This window comes from Anguilla rostrata, chromosome 13 (genome assembly GCF_018555375.3).
Source record: "Anguilla rostrata isolate EN2019 chromosome 13, ASM1855537v3, whole genome shotgun sequence".
NCBI classification, from domain to species: domain Eukaryota; kingdom Metazoa; phylum Chordata; class Actinopteri; order Anguilliformes; family Anguillidae; genus Anguilla; species Anguilla rostrata.
In genome coordinates this window covers 36,391,677-36,411,774 of record NC_057945.1, presented here as the reverse complement: position 1 = coordinate 36,411,774, position 20,098 = coordinate 36,391,677, and the positions used below count along the sequence as shown (strand labels likewise).

The 20,098-nt window shown below is 44.2% G+C and overlaps 1 protein-coding gene across 1 annotated transcript; it reads right to left on the bottom strand.

Moving 5' to 3' along the window:
* Positions 1-19: 19 nt before the first annotated feature.
* On the bottom strand, positions 20-18,140 carry klhdc8a (kelch domain containing 8A). Its single transcript, XM_064305797.1, has 6 exons — positions 17,743-18,140; positions 4,852-5,376; positions 4,225-4,389; positions 3,284-3,502; positions 865-966; positions 20-298 (listed from the first exon to the last, which is right to left on the bottom strand). Exons 2-6 carry the CDS (start codon positions 5,225-5,227, stop codon positions 96-98), a joined length of 1,065 nt encoding a protein of 354 aa, XP_064161867.1. The 5' UTR covers positions 5,228-5,376; positions 17,743-18,140; the 3' UTR covers positions 20-95.
* Between the last annotated feature and the right edge of the window lie 1,958 nt (positions 18,141-20,098).

Genomic DNA, 20,098 nt, shown 5'->3' with positions numbered 1-20,098 from the left:
CAATATACTATCTATACTATTTTGACTCTCTGCCTTTCAAAAGGCACCCCAGGTTAAGAAGTCTCGCTTTAGTGCTGGAAGCTCAGTTGGTGCAGCTAAAGAATCTCCTCATCTTTGACATACAGTATCTCGTGGGCAGAAATGGGGATTTGGTTAACCCCTCCCACCACGAGGAGGCGGTCTCGGATTACAATGCTGGAGGCGGAGCAGCGGGGCGTGGTCATGGGAGGAAGCCTTTCCCATTTCCTTTTTTCGGGGTGGAAGGCCTCCACAGTGTCCATTACAGACGGCTGGTTGCCTGTGAGGAAAACATGCACACACACACAAATGTTTTCCTAATTTTAAGTTTGATCCCAATGGTTCACCTCAACCACCAAGCCCCGCCCCACCACATCTTCAGTGATTGAGACATGTTCAGTAAGGTTTTTTAAAAAAATTGCTGGTAAGAAATAAAGTCCACAGTTTATTGTAGACTTACATGTGTAAAGACTTACATGTAAATACGTCTAGACTATCTATGTACTTCAACTCCCATGAGCACCTCTGTGAAACACTGCAAATTCACTGCTGAATCTCATAGGTTGACCAATGACCTTACAAATAATTTTACTTGAGACTTCCCTTACTACTCAAATGTTAACAGTGTTAGAGTTCATGAATGGTCAAGGTAGAATGCATTTAATGCAGTTAATTATGGCCCCATTATCGAGAGGTCCAATTTTTAATAAGGCAAACAGTTGTCCATAATTGGAAGTATGATGCATACTTCTAAAGAAAGAACAGGTAGGAGGATGACTATGGCAACCAATGTTCTGGTCTATTAATTGCCTGGTGTGTAATAAAGAGACTTTGAACACCTCTCACCAAGTCCCCCCGCAACGACGATCCTCCCACGCAGGTAAGCGCACGCAAAGTCCGCCCGCTTGGTCTTCATGGAAACGGTGTCCTCTGACTTACGCCAAAACCCTGGAGAGTGAGGGAGGGGGTGGGGTGAGGGTGGTGGTGTGGGGGGGTGGGGGGGATAGGGTGGGAGGTAAGGTAAAAGGTGTGATTTAGCGTGAGAAGTTTAGAACGACAGTGTCCAGTTCGAGAAGGTTTCTCAGAATTTCAGCCGTGTTTTTTTTTTTTTTTTCACGATCTCTGCATTCGGGAAAGCTCACAGGCTGTGAGTGGGAGACTGAGACGAGCGACTCATCTGCCGTCGCTTCCTAAGGATCAGTTCCACGCGAACCCACTGAAAGAATGCCAGGCTCTACGCGTAACGCAGCCGCGCGGCTGTCAACTGGAATCAGCGGCCTGTTCTTGATTTCCCTGAAAAACTCCAGAATATAAGCTGAACATTTTTATCACACGAGTTATATTTAGAGCCGCGCGGCCAATAAAAAAGATCAGCGTGCGCCAGACTGCTTAATTCCTTCCCCTGGACATTTGTTTATTCAAAATACTGGTAAATTGAGCAGATGAACTTCCCTTCGCTCCGGGGCTATAATTTCGGAGAGCGTCAGCAGAGGTTTCCGCTGGCTCTCGCTCGCTCGCTCGCTCGCCCTAACCGGAGAAAGCAGGCAAGATGGAACCACTGAGAGGGAAAACTTTAATTGCTTAAATGTGGGGGAAAAAAAAACGAAAGAGAAAAAATTCATAAGCTTTCCTTCCTCCAGGAGAACAAAATGAATCTGACGGAGCTGTTCTAAGCCGGTCAGAACCGGTTTGTGTTTTCGGCCGAGGAGGATACGCAAAGTCGGTTTAACGGCGTGACGTCGTCGCCGCTGCTCAATTAACAGCGGGGAGAAGCTGAAACGAGCCTGTGAACAGAATGGCCCGTTTTTTCCCAGCATGCCACGCTCTCGCTTCTGAGGACCGGCAATCGTGCGCGGCTCGAGTGCGTTCGGAACGGTGCGGGGCGGCGCCAGACGACGCCGTCACGCCGAACAGATGGAGGCGTTTTTTAAAATCGTCTTCTCTTAACTCCGGATAAAATTTGATTGGCGGAGCCATTTTGAAAATTGCAAAAACGAGCCTGCGATTTCAGTCCAATCGCACGGAATCGAATGCGCGACACACTGAAGGTCAAGTGCAAGTGGATGACCATATGCCCATGCCAGATACACAGAAATGCGATTGGTCAGAAGCGAGTGTTATCAGGGGCCCACACGCAAAAGAAACAGGATGCCTATAGGTCCATTCAAATCAGCCAATCGATAAGCGGCAGGAGTTTACAGTTCACTACTCTGAAACCAATCATTCCCACAGCGGGGACGCCATGAGGTGTACGTCTACTGCATGATCACTGGGGACCTATCAGCAAACGGGTACGTTTCCATGGAGATTACCACAGAGGGCGAAGGAAATCTGAATTTGCTTGAGGCATGGAAAAATCCGCACCAACGTGTACCAGTGGCACTGCAAAGTGAATAAGAAAATGTGAATGCACCACAGGCAACTGGATCAACGTCCAACAAGGACAGTGTCGCCAAAGTGTTGCTATGGCTTTCCTTTGCAATTTGACTGAATGCACCCTTTTCTCCTGTTAATTAAAGGACATTAGTCTCTGTCTGTTTTGGCTCCCTGGTGGGGGAGTGAGCATCCTACAGCATCAAAGTCACTGGCTACCTTACAGCTATCTTAAGACGGAAGACTCACCTGTTAAGACAGCGTTATCTCTCCCTTGACCCAGACTGCCTTTCTAAGCACTTTTTCTTATCTATTAGTCCATTGCTAAGCCCTTTGACACTTGATGAGCTGACAGATTAAAATCGACAGGATCATTGATTAGGCTAACAGTATAGTAGATCCTGTGCACAATTCTTTTTCAGTGGCACTGATTTTAAGAGACTGACTAAACTTTTCTGCATTTACTGTGGCTTTTAATCATAGTGTGTGCACATAAATACAACATTTCATGAATTTGTTTGGATAAAAAAGCACCTGCAAAACTGAATGTAGTTAAGATTTAAATAAGAAATAAAACATCATAATCATCATTCAACAGCTTGTCCTGTGACTCTCCAGGACCAAGGCCAATCGACAAATCCTCGAAAATATCTTTTAGCACCTTCTCAGCCTTTCATTGGACAGCACAGTGTAGAGAGAGACAGGAGGTATGAGGAGCAAAAGAGAGGAAAGGACAACACGGAAAGATTCAAACCACCGACGTCACGGTACGTGTACCATGGTCTACAGCCTACGCCATGACACACCCTCCATTTTGCTCTTGTTGAAGAGAATTCCAGAAAGCCTCAAACAAAATGGCACCCACCCCAGAGGTGGTACGTTAAGCTCTCACCCTGTTGGGTGTCGAAGATGTTGACGTTGTTGGTGAACTTGGAGCGCTGGTGGAGGCCGCCCTGCCGGAGCCCGCCCAGCCAGTGGAGGTGCCCGTCGCGGTCCCACGTCACGCCCGCGTACGCCCGCTTGCAGGGCAGGCTGGGCAGCATTGCCCAGGAGCGGCTCTCCATGTCAAACGCCTCAAAGGACTTCACCGAGCGCTTGCACTGCCGACCGCCTGGGCAGGAAGAGCTCGCAAACACACACGCGCGCACACACACGCACACACACACACGCACACGCGCATACACACATACACACGCGCACAAACACACACACACACGCACACACACACACGCGCACACACACATCCCCACACACACACACACACACACACACACACACACACGCACACATACATACACACACACATACACACGAACCCACACAATCACACACACACACACGCATACACACAAGCACACACACGCACACATACATACACACACACAAATACATAAACAAACACATAACCATACACACACACACACACGCATACACATACACACACGCATACACACACACACACATACACACACATACACACGTACGCACAATGTGAGTTCCATATGATCAGAGTGTTTAACAGCAAGGTTTTTTTATAAAGAAATAAAACAGGTTAGAAGTACTATGCTTATCTGAATCAATCCTCTAAGAACCATGTCTAAAAGCCTGGTCATGGAGGGCAGCCCCTCTATAGATCAAATCCAGTTTGTCAACAAGTGAAATATTGTCCAGTCAAACATGGATTTCCATATTTTTATTTGGTCATATAAATAAACGGATTGAGCCGTAAAACTAATATTTAAACTAAAACCAAGCACCCTGCGGCTGACAGGCAAATTATTAGTTTGGAGAAGAGCTCCTGCTTGCTCTTCAGAATGGATCCAGGCGCCTCACCTGCCACATAGATCTTGGAGCCCAGCAGGTAGGCGGTGGTGTCGTAGCGGGGCGTGGGCATGGAGGGCAGCAGGGCCCACACGTCCTTGCGGAGATCGTACTGCTGCAGGATGCTCCTGGGGAGCAGGTCCGCCCCCATACCGCCGACCGCGAACGCCCTGCCGTCTGCAGAGAAGGAGCAATTAAGGGGGAAGGCCTCAGTGAACCCAGCGGACATTCTGGTGGTGAAAATTTGGTGAGAAGTCAACGAAACGCCATCTTAGGCGTTCTGGTGAAAACATGGCCGCATTTGGTGGGAGAAGTGAAAATGTTTTCTAGCTGACTAGCACGTAGCGCCAGGCTATATCTGGGTAAAACATGATCTATATTGGGGTTACCCTAGTCAAGTGTTTATGTCCAAACATCTCTCAACCTAGATTTTCTGATCCCTAGTGGTCTACATTCAGGCTTTTGCTCACTGGTAACTCTCCAATGCACCCAGAAGCATTACAAGCATTACACTGGCAGGTTAACAGAAGAGTAAGACCACAATATAAAAAGACACTTCCCAGAGATATTCCCAAAATCTGAGGGGGTGCTCCATTAAGCCGAGCTGACCCCTGTGGTGAACGGTGTTTTCGTACTGACCTTTGGCCATGATGGAGATGCCCATGGCAGCTTCCCGCAGGGAGCTCCTCTTCCTCCACTTGCCCTCGTCCGTGTTGTACATCTCCACGGCCTTCAGGGGCCGCTGGTCCTTCCCCACGCCGCCCACCACCAGCAGCTGCTTGCCCAGGACGGCCACGGCCGCCCCAGCCCTCGGGGTGGGCATGGCGGGCAGACCCACCCACTGGTCCACCTCGGGGGCGTACAGCTCCAGGGCGCTGATGGGGCGCCCGCCCTCGTCGCAGCCCCCGACGGCGTACAGCTGCCCGCCCGCCTCCGCCAGCGAGTGGTAGACGCGCCCGCCGGAGAGCCGCGCCAGGCTCTGCCAGTGGAACTCCTGCGCCGATGGCACCGCCATTCCCGCGGTGGCCGCGCCGCGGACCTCACCACCACCGGCACCGGCTCCGGCACCAGCACCGGCTCCGCGTCAGACGAGGGAGCTCGCTTCCAGGCAGGCCCAGGGCGAGAGGCCTCTTTCCCCCCAGGCCAGGGCGCGCTCTCCAGCCTCTGCCGGCGAACAAGACAAGACAAGACGCCATTTTGACTGGGAGCCTGGGATTTCCCTCTCAGTGGTCAGGACCAACATCGTCAGTGGACTCAGCAAAGCTTAATGACACTTGGAGTGAAGCCCGTAGCTAGGTTTTAACTTTTTGGGGGGTAATCTACTGTGGACAGTGGGTTGAGAGAGACCATTTTAATTTAAACAGCAGATGGAAACCGTGCCACAAATGTACATAATCTTGTTGATGGAAGCAAATTTATAAATACAGCCCTACAGTTCGTAAATTTGTTGGCTTCCTAACCTTCCCTGTTTTTGCTGAGAGGTTCTGCTCTTCTACTTCAACCCCGTAAGGCACAAGGTCACAAATGTGTGATTAGAATGTTCTTAACTGAACACTCCAATGCTGATGTAACAGCGTTGGAGTTCCAGACTCATCAAAGCGTTGTTAAGTGTTCCACTGGGTGCCTCTAGTGCTCCTGATTTTATGTATATTGTTTTTTTAGAAGGTTATCCACCTTCCAGGAAAAAGAAAACAAAACAGAGCAATAGATAAGAATGCATTTTGTCCAGGGGATATAAAGGGATATACGGAACAGACTGATGAAACACCTGAGACAGCCGAGGACGTTCATTTTTTTTTCCCAATTTTGACCCTTCGTCTTGGTGCTGGACACGGAGGAAGAAAAGGGCAAAATCTCTTGACGGAATCGATTTTGCGCGGCTGCTTTGGCGTGCTCTTCCTCGGCTGTGTACACAATTAGCTTCAAGTAGGCTGTGCAGTGAAGCTAAGTATCCGTCGGTAACCAGGCAACCAGCCTCTCCTTCCTGTGTTCCCTTTCTCCCTCTCCCTCTCTCTCATTCTGTTCACACTCACCCCAAATGGTGCACACTAGCCAAGGTTCTCTCCTCGAGTAAATACCGCATCCCCGCCTTACCAGCCCACACTGTGCGGCAGTAATCATCAATCAGGCAATGATGCCTCTCGCTGTGCTAATCTTCCTCCCATGTCTGAGGGGTCCAGAAACGGCTCTGAAAATTTCATAGCCTTCGATTGGCCCGTGCGAGGCGATAGGATCTGGAGAACGCAGGCCTGAACAGCTGAATTTTTAAATCACTACGTCCCCCCCCCCCCGGGGAGTTTGTTTGCCTCCTCAGAAAATCATGCAAATGCAAATGATTGATTTTTTTATTTTTTATTATTTTTTTTAAAAACCTCATACAGAGAGCCCGGCTCTGGCTTTTATACCGAAGGTCACAATTATCTAGCTGTAATGTAATATAATTTGATTGGCTCGCAGGAGGCCAAGTGCTCTGGGCTTTTTTGTGATTGAGAAGAGCATGCTAAGTACATGGGGGACCCTTGGAACCGGAGAGTGCTTAATCAAAATCAATCAAGCTGTAAATGAACTAGTCGCTCTAATTTACAGTTCCGACTCTCGCTGCTTCCGACTGATTTGGAAAGGTACGCATCGATCATCGCCGGGCTTCGGAGACCATCGGCGTGACCTTGAATACGCGTTTAAAAACAAGCGCAAGCACCCAAGGCCTTTTAAAGCCTAGGAAAATCCCCTCGTGTGTCTTTAATCTGCCAATATATTTAATTTAAATGTGAACGTTTATTTCACTCGACAGACTCCTTCTTACGAAGGCCGACCTGCCAAGGCCTGCATGTCACACACTTAATAAGTGCGGTCGCTGAAGCGCTGTTTGACAGTGTTGACCGTGGGCTCTACCCGCCCGCCCGCCAGCAGCAGCGGCGGCGGCGGCAGCATCGATTAAGCCGCTGGAATGATGGATTGCAGATCACTTCAAACCCTGTTAATCTGAGCAAGCAAACACACACGTGACCTCTGGCAAGGACCAGGATCGATGCAGCGACAGAGGCAACAACTCACAATTAGCAACATTACGCGTTTCCCCTCAAGGGAAACCATAACTGAGGTAATAGAGGTGTTGATGTATGTAACCTAGACAGTCAAAACAACGCTAAAGATCTAAAGACCTTTGTTTCAATAAAACAACGGGAAAAAAATCTGACACTGTTTTTTTTCTTTTTGGTTTTGTTGATGAACATGGTACCTAATGCTTGAGTTGAACATTTGTCAGTTTATTTTTTGAAGGAACCATTTTACCCGTACATTAAATGGTAAGCCACAGCTCTTCTCTTGCTTGATAAAAACTTGATAAAAACAAGAAACATAAAAAGAACTTGCTACTATCGCAAAGGCAGTGGCAAGAAGCGCTCAAGAATCTCTCCCCATTTTTATATTTTCTGGTTCCGAACACAACTTCAGTATGCAGGGGTGGGTTGCCGTGGAAACGACGACACCATCTTCAGACGCGGGAGCGGACTCCGCGTTTCATCCTCGTTTAGTTTCGATAATGAATCGAGAAATAGTCGCGGCGCTCGCCGCGGTGACCCAAAGCAAGAGGCCCCCTTGTTAACGAAATGAGATTGCTTTCTCCTGGCATGTCTGTATACCGCAGTAATTACAATCTGTAACTGATTTGCTTCACCTCTCGGTTTTTTAAATAATTTTTTTTAATTAACTGCCTCAACAGCTTGAGAGCAACAGCAGGCTCACAAGCACTCACAGGAGTCAAGTTACAATCAGTGCGCATCCCCGTCAAACTTTTTAATTACTTCAGAAACACTTTTCCCGGTGCGTAATTTAAGGCCATAATATTCAGACCTTCAGAAAAAAAATAAAAACAAACAGAAAAAAAAAACAAAAAACATCCAGAGGCACAAAGCCCATACATTTTTGTCTGGTATTTTTCCGTATCACTTTGATCACTGAAACTATTCCTGGCTCCGAGGCCAAGCTAGGAAGTAAACAATGTCATGAAGACAGGCAATCACACAATAACTGTTTGTTTTTTTCAACATGATTATAGGCACACTTCAAGTCGTGAACACACAAACGTTTTTCTTTCTTTTTTTAAATAGCGATGCAAGGAGCCAAAGACCTACTAAAGGAGCAACATAAAGATACAAATTCCACCTTTAACCTCCCTGGTCATCTTCCCTACCTGTATCTGCCCATCCCTACTCCCTTGTCTATGCCCTGAACCACAGTTTGTTCTCATGGTGCACAATCCCTTCCATCCCGGCAATCTATGAGTTCTGGACTGAGGGCTTCCCCATGGTCAGAGATCTAACCATTTGTGGCTTGCTACTTATGTCAGGGATCCCCAGGCTTCCCCGAAAAGGGCTGGTGTGGGTGCAGGTTTTTTTGATTTAGCCCAGCACTAAGCCACCTGACTCTACTTATCAACGACTTGACTGAAGACCACGATTAGTTAACTAGTTTAATCAGGTGCTGGGCTGAAACAAAGACCTACGCTCACACCGATCCCTTTTTGGATGAAATTGGGGACCAACTGACTTAAATAGTACAAAGGCACAAGGGCAAACAATGGAGGATACATTGCAGCCATTTGACGGCCAACCTTATCCCCAGCAACGTACAGAAGTGGAGAACGTGTGTTACTCTCAGGAGCATGAATGTCACCCCGCAATATCACCGCAGACAGCACGAAGGCCCATCTAATTACTAAGGCCCGGTCTCTCAGACAAAGATTGAGTCTAGTCCTAGACCTAAAAGAAGAGTTCAATGAAGAGCTCCACTGAAATAAGTTTGCAGTCTAGGGCTAAGGTCTAATCCATGTCTGAGAAACCACCCCTAAGAGTAATATTAATGTCACAACCAGCAATTTGCATTGCAACTAAATTTACAGTAGATGTACGTGAACAGGCCCTTTTGTAAGGAAGTTGCAAATTTCGCATCTATGAGCAGCCTATTATTTATGATTCCTCCCCACAGGAACATACTCTGGTCCAGCCTGTCCCTAATTAAAAAGACATAAAGATATGTATGATTTTAAAACTTTACAAACACAATTATATTGATAGTCTCAACACGGATCAGATTTTCAAATGTGCTATGAAAAGATGAGTGGCAAAAACATTTCGAAAGCAATATTACTAAAGTGTATCATTATATTTTTATTCATTTCTATTTCTTGAAATGTCCTCTTGCAGTGTATTGCTTTGCCTAGAGCTATGCTACTCAATGCCTTTGCCAGACTCTTTCATACATTTTTGAAAAAGGATTTTTTTTTTTTAAAGCAATGTTCAGATCAATTCAGCCATGTGTGACAGAACAACAGTCCTTCACCCAGGCTATGAGCCCAGCCAATCAGCGGAACCAGCATATTGTCCATGAAGCCAGCCAATCAGCTGAACCAGCTGTTCATCCAGGCTATGAGCTCGGCCAATCAGCTGAACCAGCTGTTCATCCAGGCTATGAGCTCGGCCAATCAGCTGAACCAGCCGTTCATCCAGGCTATAAGCCCGGCCAATCAGGTGAACCAGCCATTCACCCTGAGCCTACCCAATTGGCAGAAATACATACAGTTGCTGTGAAGGTAGACCTCAATCAATAAATGATATTTCAAAATCCCCATGTAAGAAAATACTGACCTCCTGCTCTCCCAGAAGAGCAGACAGGAGTCAATATTCAGTTCAAGAATGAGCTGAATACTGGTTGAAAATAAATAAATAAATAAAATGTAAAAATCAACCTTTCAATCATTTTCACATATTGTGAATGTGATCAAAGTTGGAACCCAGTGGTCAACTATTCAGGTTTAATACAACTGCTGGTGCTGACTGAACATGTATAGCTATCTGCTGTGGACCCTACTAAGTGCTTTGTCAAACCCCACTTACATGGTAGAGTACTAGATATGTTTTTTCTGACACTGTGGCATAAAAAAGATAAGAGGAATTGACAGATAATTTGCACCCATTTATTTACAGTTGGGTGCAAACTGATGAACTAGAAATAAATGGGTGCAAATTATCTGCAGATTTTTATTTTTTATGCCAGTTTCACATTAATAGTTATTTAATAGACCAGTTAGATATTTTTTCTCTACAGAAAATAGGAATTGACAGTTAATTTGCACCCATTTCTTTAAAGTTCATCAGATTGAAAAAATAATCCATGAGAAAGATAATTTGTCGGCTACCCATGCAAAGTTATTTTTTTCTCTCAGGTTTATAGCATAGATCAATGTCAATCATTGCATTACAACCATTTAGTAGACGCTCTTATCAAAAGCGACTTACACAACTTTTTACAAAGCATTTACACTGCATCCATTTATACACTTAATCAATGCAAATTGCTCAAGGGTACAAAGGCAGTGTCCTACCCAGGAATCAAACCTGTGACCTTTAGGTTACAAGACCAGTTTCTTACCCATTAAACGACACTGCCGCCAATCAGAATCAGTTGGATGGGTAAACTTATTTTGGACCCACTATGCAACCATACAGGTATACCTATACAAACAATGGATCCTTATGTATTAGTGTCTGCAGGCATTTCAGTTCACTACGGGCATACTATTACATTACACTTATATAAACATTGTATTACCATCGTCATAGTAACATTTCACATTTTTAGAACCTACTGAACAGTTCCCGTGTTTATTCCTATGGCACTGCGAAAGAGCAACTGTCAGAGTTTTTGGCAGAGTAATCTTTTCACCGTCTAAAAGGGGGCTAGAAAAGGCACTTAAAATGTCACGTCTGACTTTTAGATTGTGTGGCTTGTTTAAACCCAAAGTGTAAATGCTTTTTGAGAGGGCTGTCTTTAAGATCTGATGTACAGTACAGAAATTTTACATGTGTACAGGTAGCGAGGTAGTCAAAACACCTGCTTTGTTTTCTGGTTCACAGTCTCATTTCCTGTTGTGCCAAAATGAGACACCTTTGGAAGGAGAGAATATTCCCATGGTCCCTTGCAGTTCAGATCCAGAAATGTGTCTTGTTGAGATGGCAGAACGAAACTGTCATGTCACAGCTGGAAGTGCGTTCCCTTGAACCTCTTTAGATATCCTTTTTTCTCCTAATGTCCATTTGGATAACGTTATAGGAAAAAGCGGACTAATCGTACCTTCTTCGTTACAATACAAATTGTTTGTTAGGTTAATACCACATTTACTGATCATATATGGGCGGGCCTCAGTGACTTCTTGGTCATAGCACATTTTTGTGTTCCTGAGACTAGCACAGACGTTCTCCAATACTGTTCGTAGCTCTGGATAAGAGAGTGTCCACCAAACTATCGTAATGCATTCTACAGAGTTGCACATTATTGAACGAGAAAACAAGGCAGTTTTCTCTATTTCTAACAGAGGTTCTTTTCGAGTGAAGTTTTGCAGATGCAAGCGTACGTTCCTCCCATCTCTGAGAACTGTCAGGCGTAGAGACACATATGACAGCTGGTGAACGGGTAGAGAAGAAATGGGCACATATGGAGAGAGTCGAGATTCTAGCATTCCTGCAGAGAGACTGCTGACAATGCAAGGTTACATTACAGGCATTTAGCAGACGCTCTCATGCAGAGCGAACTTACACAACTTTTTACATAACATTTACATTGCATTCATTTACACAGCTGGATATATACTGAAGCAATGCGGGTTTAAGTACCTTGCTGGGAATCGAACCTGTGACCTTCAGGTTTCCAGGCCTGCTCTTCACCCATTACACTACACCGCCGCCCCAAGGTAATACAGTAGCGCAAACACACTTAAAGGGAGCATTCCACCGCAAAACAACATTAACCTCATTTAACAGATCAAGGCGCAACTGATTTGGCCTCTCTTAGTGGCTGGCCAACGCAATCTCTGAACAGAGACATAGGCAGCGAAAGGTGCAAATTTTTCTCATTGTTGAGGAACTGCAATGGGAGGGTAGTTCTAAGGCGAAGGAATTGTAAATGGTATTAGTTGGATGGGGCGACATAGCTCAGGAGGTAAGACCGATTGTCTGGCAGTCGGAGGGTTGCCGGTTCGAACCCCGCCCTGGGCGTGTCGAAGTGTCCTTGAGCAAGGCACCTAACCCACAACTGCTCTGGCGAATGAGAGGCATCAATTGTAAAGCGCTTTGGATAAAAGCGCTATATAAATGCAGACCATTTACCATTGGTATTAGCACGTGGGCTGGCTAGTGTACCGGACGTGCTCTAGTGTGCTTTCAGAGGAACCTTTTTGAGGAGGCTCCGCTGTTCTTGGATGATTAGGGGAACGCGAACGGTATCCATAGTACGGATACAGGAGCATGGTAGCAGGGTAACCAGAGTGACATCAGAGGGCAGCAACACTGATCGCCAAAAAAAAGCCAGCCAAAGCCCAACACTAGACACATCGACACAAGCAAACTAAAAAATTACGAAAACGTGTACTACTGTTAATTATATTGTTAACTAGCTAGCAAGGTTTTTTTTTTTTTTTTATCGAACAACCTCAAGTTGGCTAACATTACTGCCAGTTACATTTTGCTACTGTTGCAATATGCCCTTACCTACGAACCGTCAACATAAGACAATAGCATTGCTAAGTTTCTGCATCATACTACTACCACTATGACCCATCTATCAGACACATATTATGTAGCCACATGTAGGTTACCTGACAGTAATACATCTATTGATTGCATTTAGAGTGCGTTTTTGTTTCTTCTGTATAAGTATGTTATCTGCACAAATCAATATAGCCGAAGTCGTGTACCATTATTAATTACATTCGATAAATACTTAAGAGACCGTAAGCCAATATGAAAGGGAAACTTGGTTCCATAAAACACCGCAAGGTACACAATGTCAGCAAATGGCACCTCCATTAGCGCCTGAGCACCCATGTGTACAATAAATGTTGGGCTATTTATAGGCATTGCTGCGGTGGCTACTCAAGCAGCAGAAGCCAGTGTTTTCGAGAGGAACACAGAGACGTGACTAACAAACTGTTTACTGACCGCAAGTCCACGCTTGCGGTGGAATTGACAGTGCAAATTGAAGTAACCGACCCAAACAATGTAGGCGGTTTAACAACACGTAGCGTGACTAAAAGCCCTACGTTGAAAACATTTCATTTTTAACTGGCAGCAGAACCGATAATGCTGAAAATCGACTTTTGCAGACCCACATACAGCGGGCTAACTTCTGTCTTTATTCCACTAAAATGACAAGGAAGTCAAGGAAGTCGCGTGAGTTTTTGCCGTCGATGTGTCATTTAGAAAACCAACGAAAAATGGCAACGGCTGCACAAGGGACGAGCGCGATATGATCGTCAGATAATTTATTTAAATGTATTCAGGTAGACGTGGAGAATATCCGTGTCAGCTCTCCTGAGGTTTGGAACGTCTATGACGTCAACCGCACATTTCTCCTCCTCGCCTGGCTTAACGTCTTCGTCCTCTCCCCCCCCCCCCACCCCCCAATCTCTCTCCACCGGTATTCCATGAAAATCTCTGTTCTCGCCGGATTTATTATGACAACCAAATACTGCACACGTTGAAGGCCGTGTCTGAAATGGCTTGCTATGACTACGACGAGTCAACTTTCATACAGGTAAATTGCGCTTATTCAAATCGTAGTTACGTTAAACCCTTGCAAATTCGCCACGCTGGGGCAAATAAGTGGCATTTCCTTTTTTTAGTATAACATAAGCGAGAAAGCAAATTCACCACATAAACCTACATTTTCTTTATTTTGATAGCATCTAGCTTGCTGGCGTTATCCTCTCTCAAAGAACGGCTTCCAGGCCAGGTGGTAACACCCAGCCCCTCCATTTGTATTCAGTAGGAGTGCCACCCTGTGTCTGGCGTTGTCTGATGCCAGCCCATAGACTGTAAGCGCCTGCCCCGTTGTAGTCTTTAGTGAAGCAGGCACCTGGAGCATGCTCAGGAGTTTGGGGCAATATCTCTGCTCTCGCTACAGGTAAACAGTTGGCTTAGAACTCACTTTATTCAAAAGGACATCCACTCTCCGACAAATAAAACAACAATTTAAGTTTATTGCTTTTTTTTAAAGCTGAAAAAGAGACTGACATCCTGATCTGGATTCCATCTTTCGATGACCTTTAGTGGTGTTTCAATATGGCAGTCACATTTTTCGGGATATAAAAGCAGTCATCAGCTCCAAAGACAAAAACAATGTGTCAAAACATTTTAAGGGGGAAAACTTAAACTCACGAACTAAAGGTAAAGGTTAACATTGTCATATGTAATGTCTCACACAGAGAAGACACAAATCCAAGCCTGTTGAATGAAAAAGTGAAATGAACATTACCTCTAACAGATGAAATTGCGCAAACCATCTTTTGAAGAACTGTAGAACTGACTGGTGGTGGGAATTTAATTACATGTTATATTTCTATAATTTTTTGTGGAAATGATTTTACCCTTTGCTCACTTAATGTTATCTCTAAATCTTTTTTTTTAATTAGGTTTTTTTTAGGTTTCGTTTTTCTTGGCAGAACTGCAATAAATGAGAGTCACTACACCTGAATTTCCATCATTTTAAATTTCTTTTTTTTTTGTGCTAATCCTGAATTACAATTCAGAGGGAAATTAACTGTAGTTCAGGTGTATCCTCTCCAACAGGTGGTTTTTATAAAAGTATTGCAGATATTGAAGTATATCATTATTTTTGACCTGGATCACAACCATCCAATCTTGTTGAAAAAAATAAATAAATAAAAAATCACTCCATTTGAAATGATCCTCAATTTAAATAGGCTGCAGCAGATTATAAAATCCACATCATTCTGATCCAGATTTAATGTCATGAGAAACCAGGCAAAGGGGACCGAGCAGTGATGCAACCTAAAATGAATATATGTGCACTGTCTGTAAAGCTAGAGGATCGAGACTTCCCAAGCCACCCCTTCATCCTCTTACTTTAATGAAAGACCGATTTAATTTAATTTGATAGGCATAACTGCATTTCCACAAAGAATACTCATTTCCTTCCACCGACACGTTAAATACATAGCTTTTGAAATGAGGGGGTGAAATAAAATCACACCTAAAAATTTGGAACAAATACCGCGTGGAGCCCATTACAGATGAAGCGACTGCCTCACAGAGCAACACGTACCACCATTTTACTTATCCTGCTCTACGTAAAAACAATGAACACGATCAACCGCCCCATTCCCGACAGGTGAGTTTCGTAGACAAGATTTGAAAAGCCTTTTTAAAGACCGCTGACAATAATAATGTTTCTACCAGCGTAACCCAAGCCATAGGGAACGACAACTGTGCAGCAAATTAAAGGTGTGGCATGGTCCAGTATGGCAGCCAGTTTGACTTCTAGACACCATCCAGTCACTCCCACCCAAACAGATGTGACAGCCAGTAGAAAACACAATGTATGGCCCTGGTTCATTGTGAACAGGACCAGGGTGATGTGGCACTTATATACGGCAGCCCCATACTGTCCGGATTTCATGCTCTGCAGTTAATGAAGCAGAAATACACCAGAGCCAGAGTCAGCCCCCAGATACCCAACCGGTGGGGAAGCCTAAGCTGACCAGACAGGTTCTGACAATAGCTTGAAAATGGTGAATAATACAAAATGTTCCACACCGGCTTCGGAAGCATACCCACTTATTTATCTGGCCATTAGGGCATTTTTCATAAGGCAGCCAAACTGGGTGCTTACTACTGGATATCAGAAGGCCTCAGAAGGCCCATATTGATGATGTGATCTCGCAAACCTACGGAGAGCAGACCAGAGCTCAAAACACAGATGTGCTTCTCCGAAAATTAAACCACGGCCCCATTTCCGACACATTGCTCTTGTTCCTCGTCCTTTTTTTATTATCGAATCAAACCCTTTGTCACGAAAAGCAAACATCCCCCCCTGCACCACATTCCGCGTTTTCCCACCCTCGCTATGTTAATTGTTCGGTTGCTAGCAAATGTATTTGCGCATTTCATTTCCATAGCAACCCTGGATCTAGCACCAGACAGGCATAAGATGGGTCTACATGAAACGACTGCATGCTTAAGATCAACGCTGAGGTTAAAACAATATCTGCCTGCAAGCAGTGTGTCTGTGCACCACTGTAAACACAGGGCCTTGAACAGGCAGGAGTGCTGAGATATAATAACTAAAAGCAGGACAAGAAGATACTAATTCCGGTCAGATATTAGGAAGCATTTATTTTTTTTTTTTTCACGCAGGGAGTAGTCAATGTGTGGAATAGCCAGCCAGTTCATGTAGAAGAGGCAGAAACTCTGGGGGGTTTTCAAGACCAGGCTTGATACAGTGTTAAATATTAGCACCAGGTACAATTTAGTTAGGAAAATGGCGAGCAATGTTGGGCTGAATGGCCTGCTCCTATCATTAAGTCATGTTATGTTTTGATATGTTATATGTTATGTTTTGTTATGTTATGTTAACGGAAAATGTGAAGCTGCATAGTACAAAAGGGCATACTAATTTAGAATTAACAAGTCTCTGTTTAATAAGAGCCCATGTTTTTATGTCACTATTACAGAAATACTTTGAATTAATATCTTGACAATTGTGTACCAATATATACACAATAACTGCAAGCGACTAAGGGTATCATAGTTAAGCAGGGACTTGTGCCTTTGATGCTGGTGTGATGTTCTTTATCTTACAATTCTGGCCACGCAGTTTCTTAATCCAAAGTGGATTAAGAGACAAGGTGAATGCATTAATCAAAATGAACAGATGCGTCCACAGTATGCATTCACAATGTATGGCTTTAAAACATTCATAGAAAAAAAAAAACTAAATGTAAAATAGTATCAGAACGCATTCGGTTCAGACTATACCGTAGGATATTATCTCTCGGGCATTTGAGTACTGCAGGTTAGTCAGGCAGAATACTGAACAGATGACCTTTAATTGATTTAATATCGTATAACATTAATAACAACAACAACAATCTCTATTTTTGTGGTCAGAAAGTATTAAGGAGTATATTCTGCAATGGTTTATTAGGATCATTATTTCGTGAGAATGCGTTATTGTCTTCAACACTTAACAGTGGGAATAAGAACACATATGCTCCATTTTATTTATTTTATGGCCATTATAATGAATTCGAACAGAAAATGTCACTAGTACTGGTCAAGCTCAATACAGAGCTTTAAAAGAAACTATGCACATCAACATAGATGTCTGTTTCCCAAGTTGAACAACAATATACATTTTTTACAGTCTACACAAAACAAGGGAGCACAAACACACACACCCTTGAATACTGTACAGGTAAGAATACCGGAGACCGCAAGGCAAAACTCGCCGTAACTAACTATCGATTACCGAACACACTATACGCAAATATTTTGAAGTCTACAGTTGAATTTCGGTTACATTTACGGAATTAATTCAACGTCGTTTTGTTAACAATTAGACACTGGAGCACACAGTTTTTGTACCAAACCATTTAAAGTAGGCAGGCAGTAGGTACAACACATCAACATCAACAGAATTCTCGAGCCAAAATATCTATTAAATGCATTGACTTACTTTTTCCTTTGGAACGCTGCTACAACCGAGCGCGTGCGGAACCCCGGCTAGCGCATCTCCGTGTGCACCTTGAAACTGTACCGAGTAATAAACGCGGAGAACGAAAATACTCGTGGAACAAGGCACTCCCTTTCACACCGATGCCTTAGCTACAGTAATGCTTCAGACGAAGACCGCTGCTACCACTGTGGACGCTGTAAGGACTGACCGATTTTCGTGTTTATTTTATCTGGGTCAATTTTGAAACGGTCATCATCCTCTTCCCCCGTACTTCCCAGTGGTCGTACTACAATACGTTTTAAAGCGCGGATTGGGATGGGCTGCCGTTCTGTACACAAATATTTCTTACCGAGTCTGACCGATAATACAGTTAACAGCTCAATGCAGTATTAGTTAAAGAACGATTACTTTTAAAACAAAAAACCTACATCAAATATTTTCCGTTTCTTAAAAAAATAAAATAAATAAATAAATAACGAGACCACCCGGTTCAATCATACGTGGCGTTATTATATAATGAGGTGCGCTTTACAAACACGATAATTTTGACCGCGCTATTGTAAGGCACGCGACTACACAATGCATCAATTTCCCTAAATTTATAAAGCGTAGCCTGATCGGCTTGGTTTTTCAGGGACATATTCTTTGGCGACATGATTTTGCTACCACACGCACGGTTTATATAACATTCATATCTTTAATGCGTTTATTGTGAAATGTATTCATATTAGGTCGCGCATTTAACATTATTTTTTATTCATGTTTGGGAGGAAATGAATATCAATTTACTGACCCGGGAGATTAAAGGGGAGAAATCATCGCTTTGCGCGTGTCTAGTCTCATAAGAGCATCAACTATTAATTTGTGCTCCACATCGTTGATACTCAACATTGTGTTTCTAGGGGATAAGCGGGAAAAACCAGGCTAATAATTTATCAAGCGAACAGACAGAAGCGCAAGAGCGTTTCCCCCGTCCACTCACGGGAAGGCAGCAGCTTCTACAGTATTTTGCCCCAGATTTTTTTTGCTATAAAACTGGACCCATTTCCGGGAGGGACACGGGGGACCTCACCTGCTTACCTTCGGAACAGTGATTACAGCGGGAACTACAGGAGCTGCTGCCATCCACTGGGGAAAAGTGTGGGCGGGACCCCGCCCAAATCTAATCAATTTGTTCCTAACCCAGCTATAGTTTGAGACAGCCAGCAACCTTCTGTAAAGCAAATGAAGTTGCCTTTGCTACCAGCCTCATAACTTGGTATAGGAAGGTGGGGGTTTGGTGGAGAACCTTAGGCTTCTTACACAAGGGAGGTGTGCCTGTCTAAAGCCACCCTATAAGGTGTGAGATTACAAACATGTGATCAGAATGTAACCTTGACAGAACATTCTAACGCTGATGTAACAATCACTACTGGTAATGATAAATAGTAAATAGACTGCATTTATATAGCACTTTTATCCAAAGCGCTTTACAATTGATGCCTCTCATTCACACACACACACACACACACACACCAACGGTGAAAGGCTGCCATGCAAGGTACCAGTCAGCTTGTTGGCAGCAATTAGGGGTTAGGTGTCTTGCTCAGGGACACTTCGACACACCCAGGGCGGGAGATCGAACTGGCAACCCTCCGACTGCCAGACGACCGCACTTAGAATTTTGAAGAAAAAAAAAAGATTCCAAAAAAACCTACTCTTGAAAGTGTTAACCAAGGGATCACTCAAGTGCCTCCCAGGAAGCTCAGAAATGGCAGGCACTTCCTGTGACATCACATTTCAGGCATTTAACAGACACCCTTATCCAGACAAATTTGCACGGAGTTTGCATTTTGCCATAGTACAATATTTTGCAACAGCTGGATGTATACAGAAGCAATTCAGGTCGAGTACCTTGATCTTGGGTACTACGACAGTGTTCTACATGGTAATCGAACCTGCAAGCGACAGGTTACCAGCCCAGTTCCTTAACCATTATATTACACTGCTACCCCCTCACCATTTAGCCATCAACACTTTGGATGGGGAAAAAAAAATTGATTTAATGCCCCAGGGATTCAGGAGTGAGAGCGATGTTTATCTCACAGGATTCACTGGGGCATTAAATTCTGATATTGGGAGTCTCAAATCTGAAATTAGATGCAATATAAAGTCTAATCACCAACTGAAAACGGTTCAGGTGCTTCTGTCTCTATCTCTATGCCCGCTCACCCCCGAAGCGGCTCATTGAATTGTCGAGGCTAATTTGTCTTAATTACTAAGGACAATGCACAGCGAAGTCAGCTTTCCCCGCCTCATCTCAAAACTGTTCCCTTGCTTTCGTGCCTCCGAGTTAATTGGAAGTAGAAGCGTATGA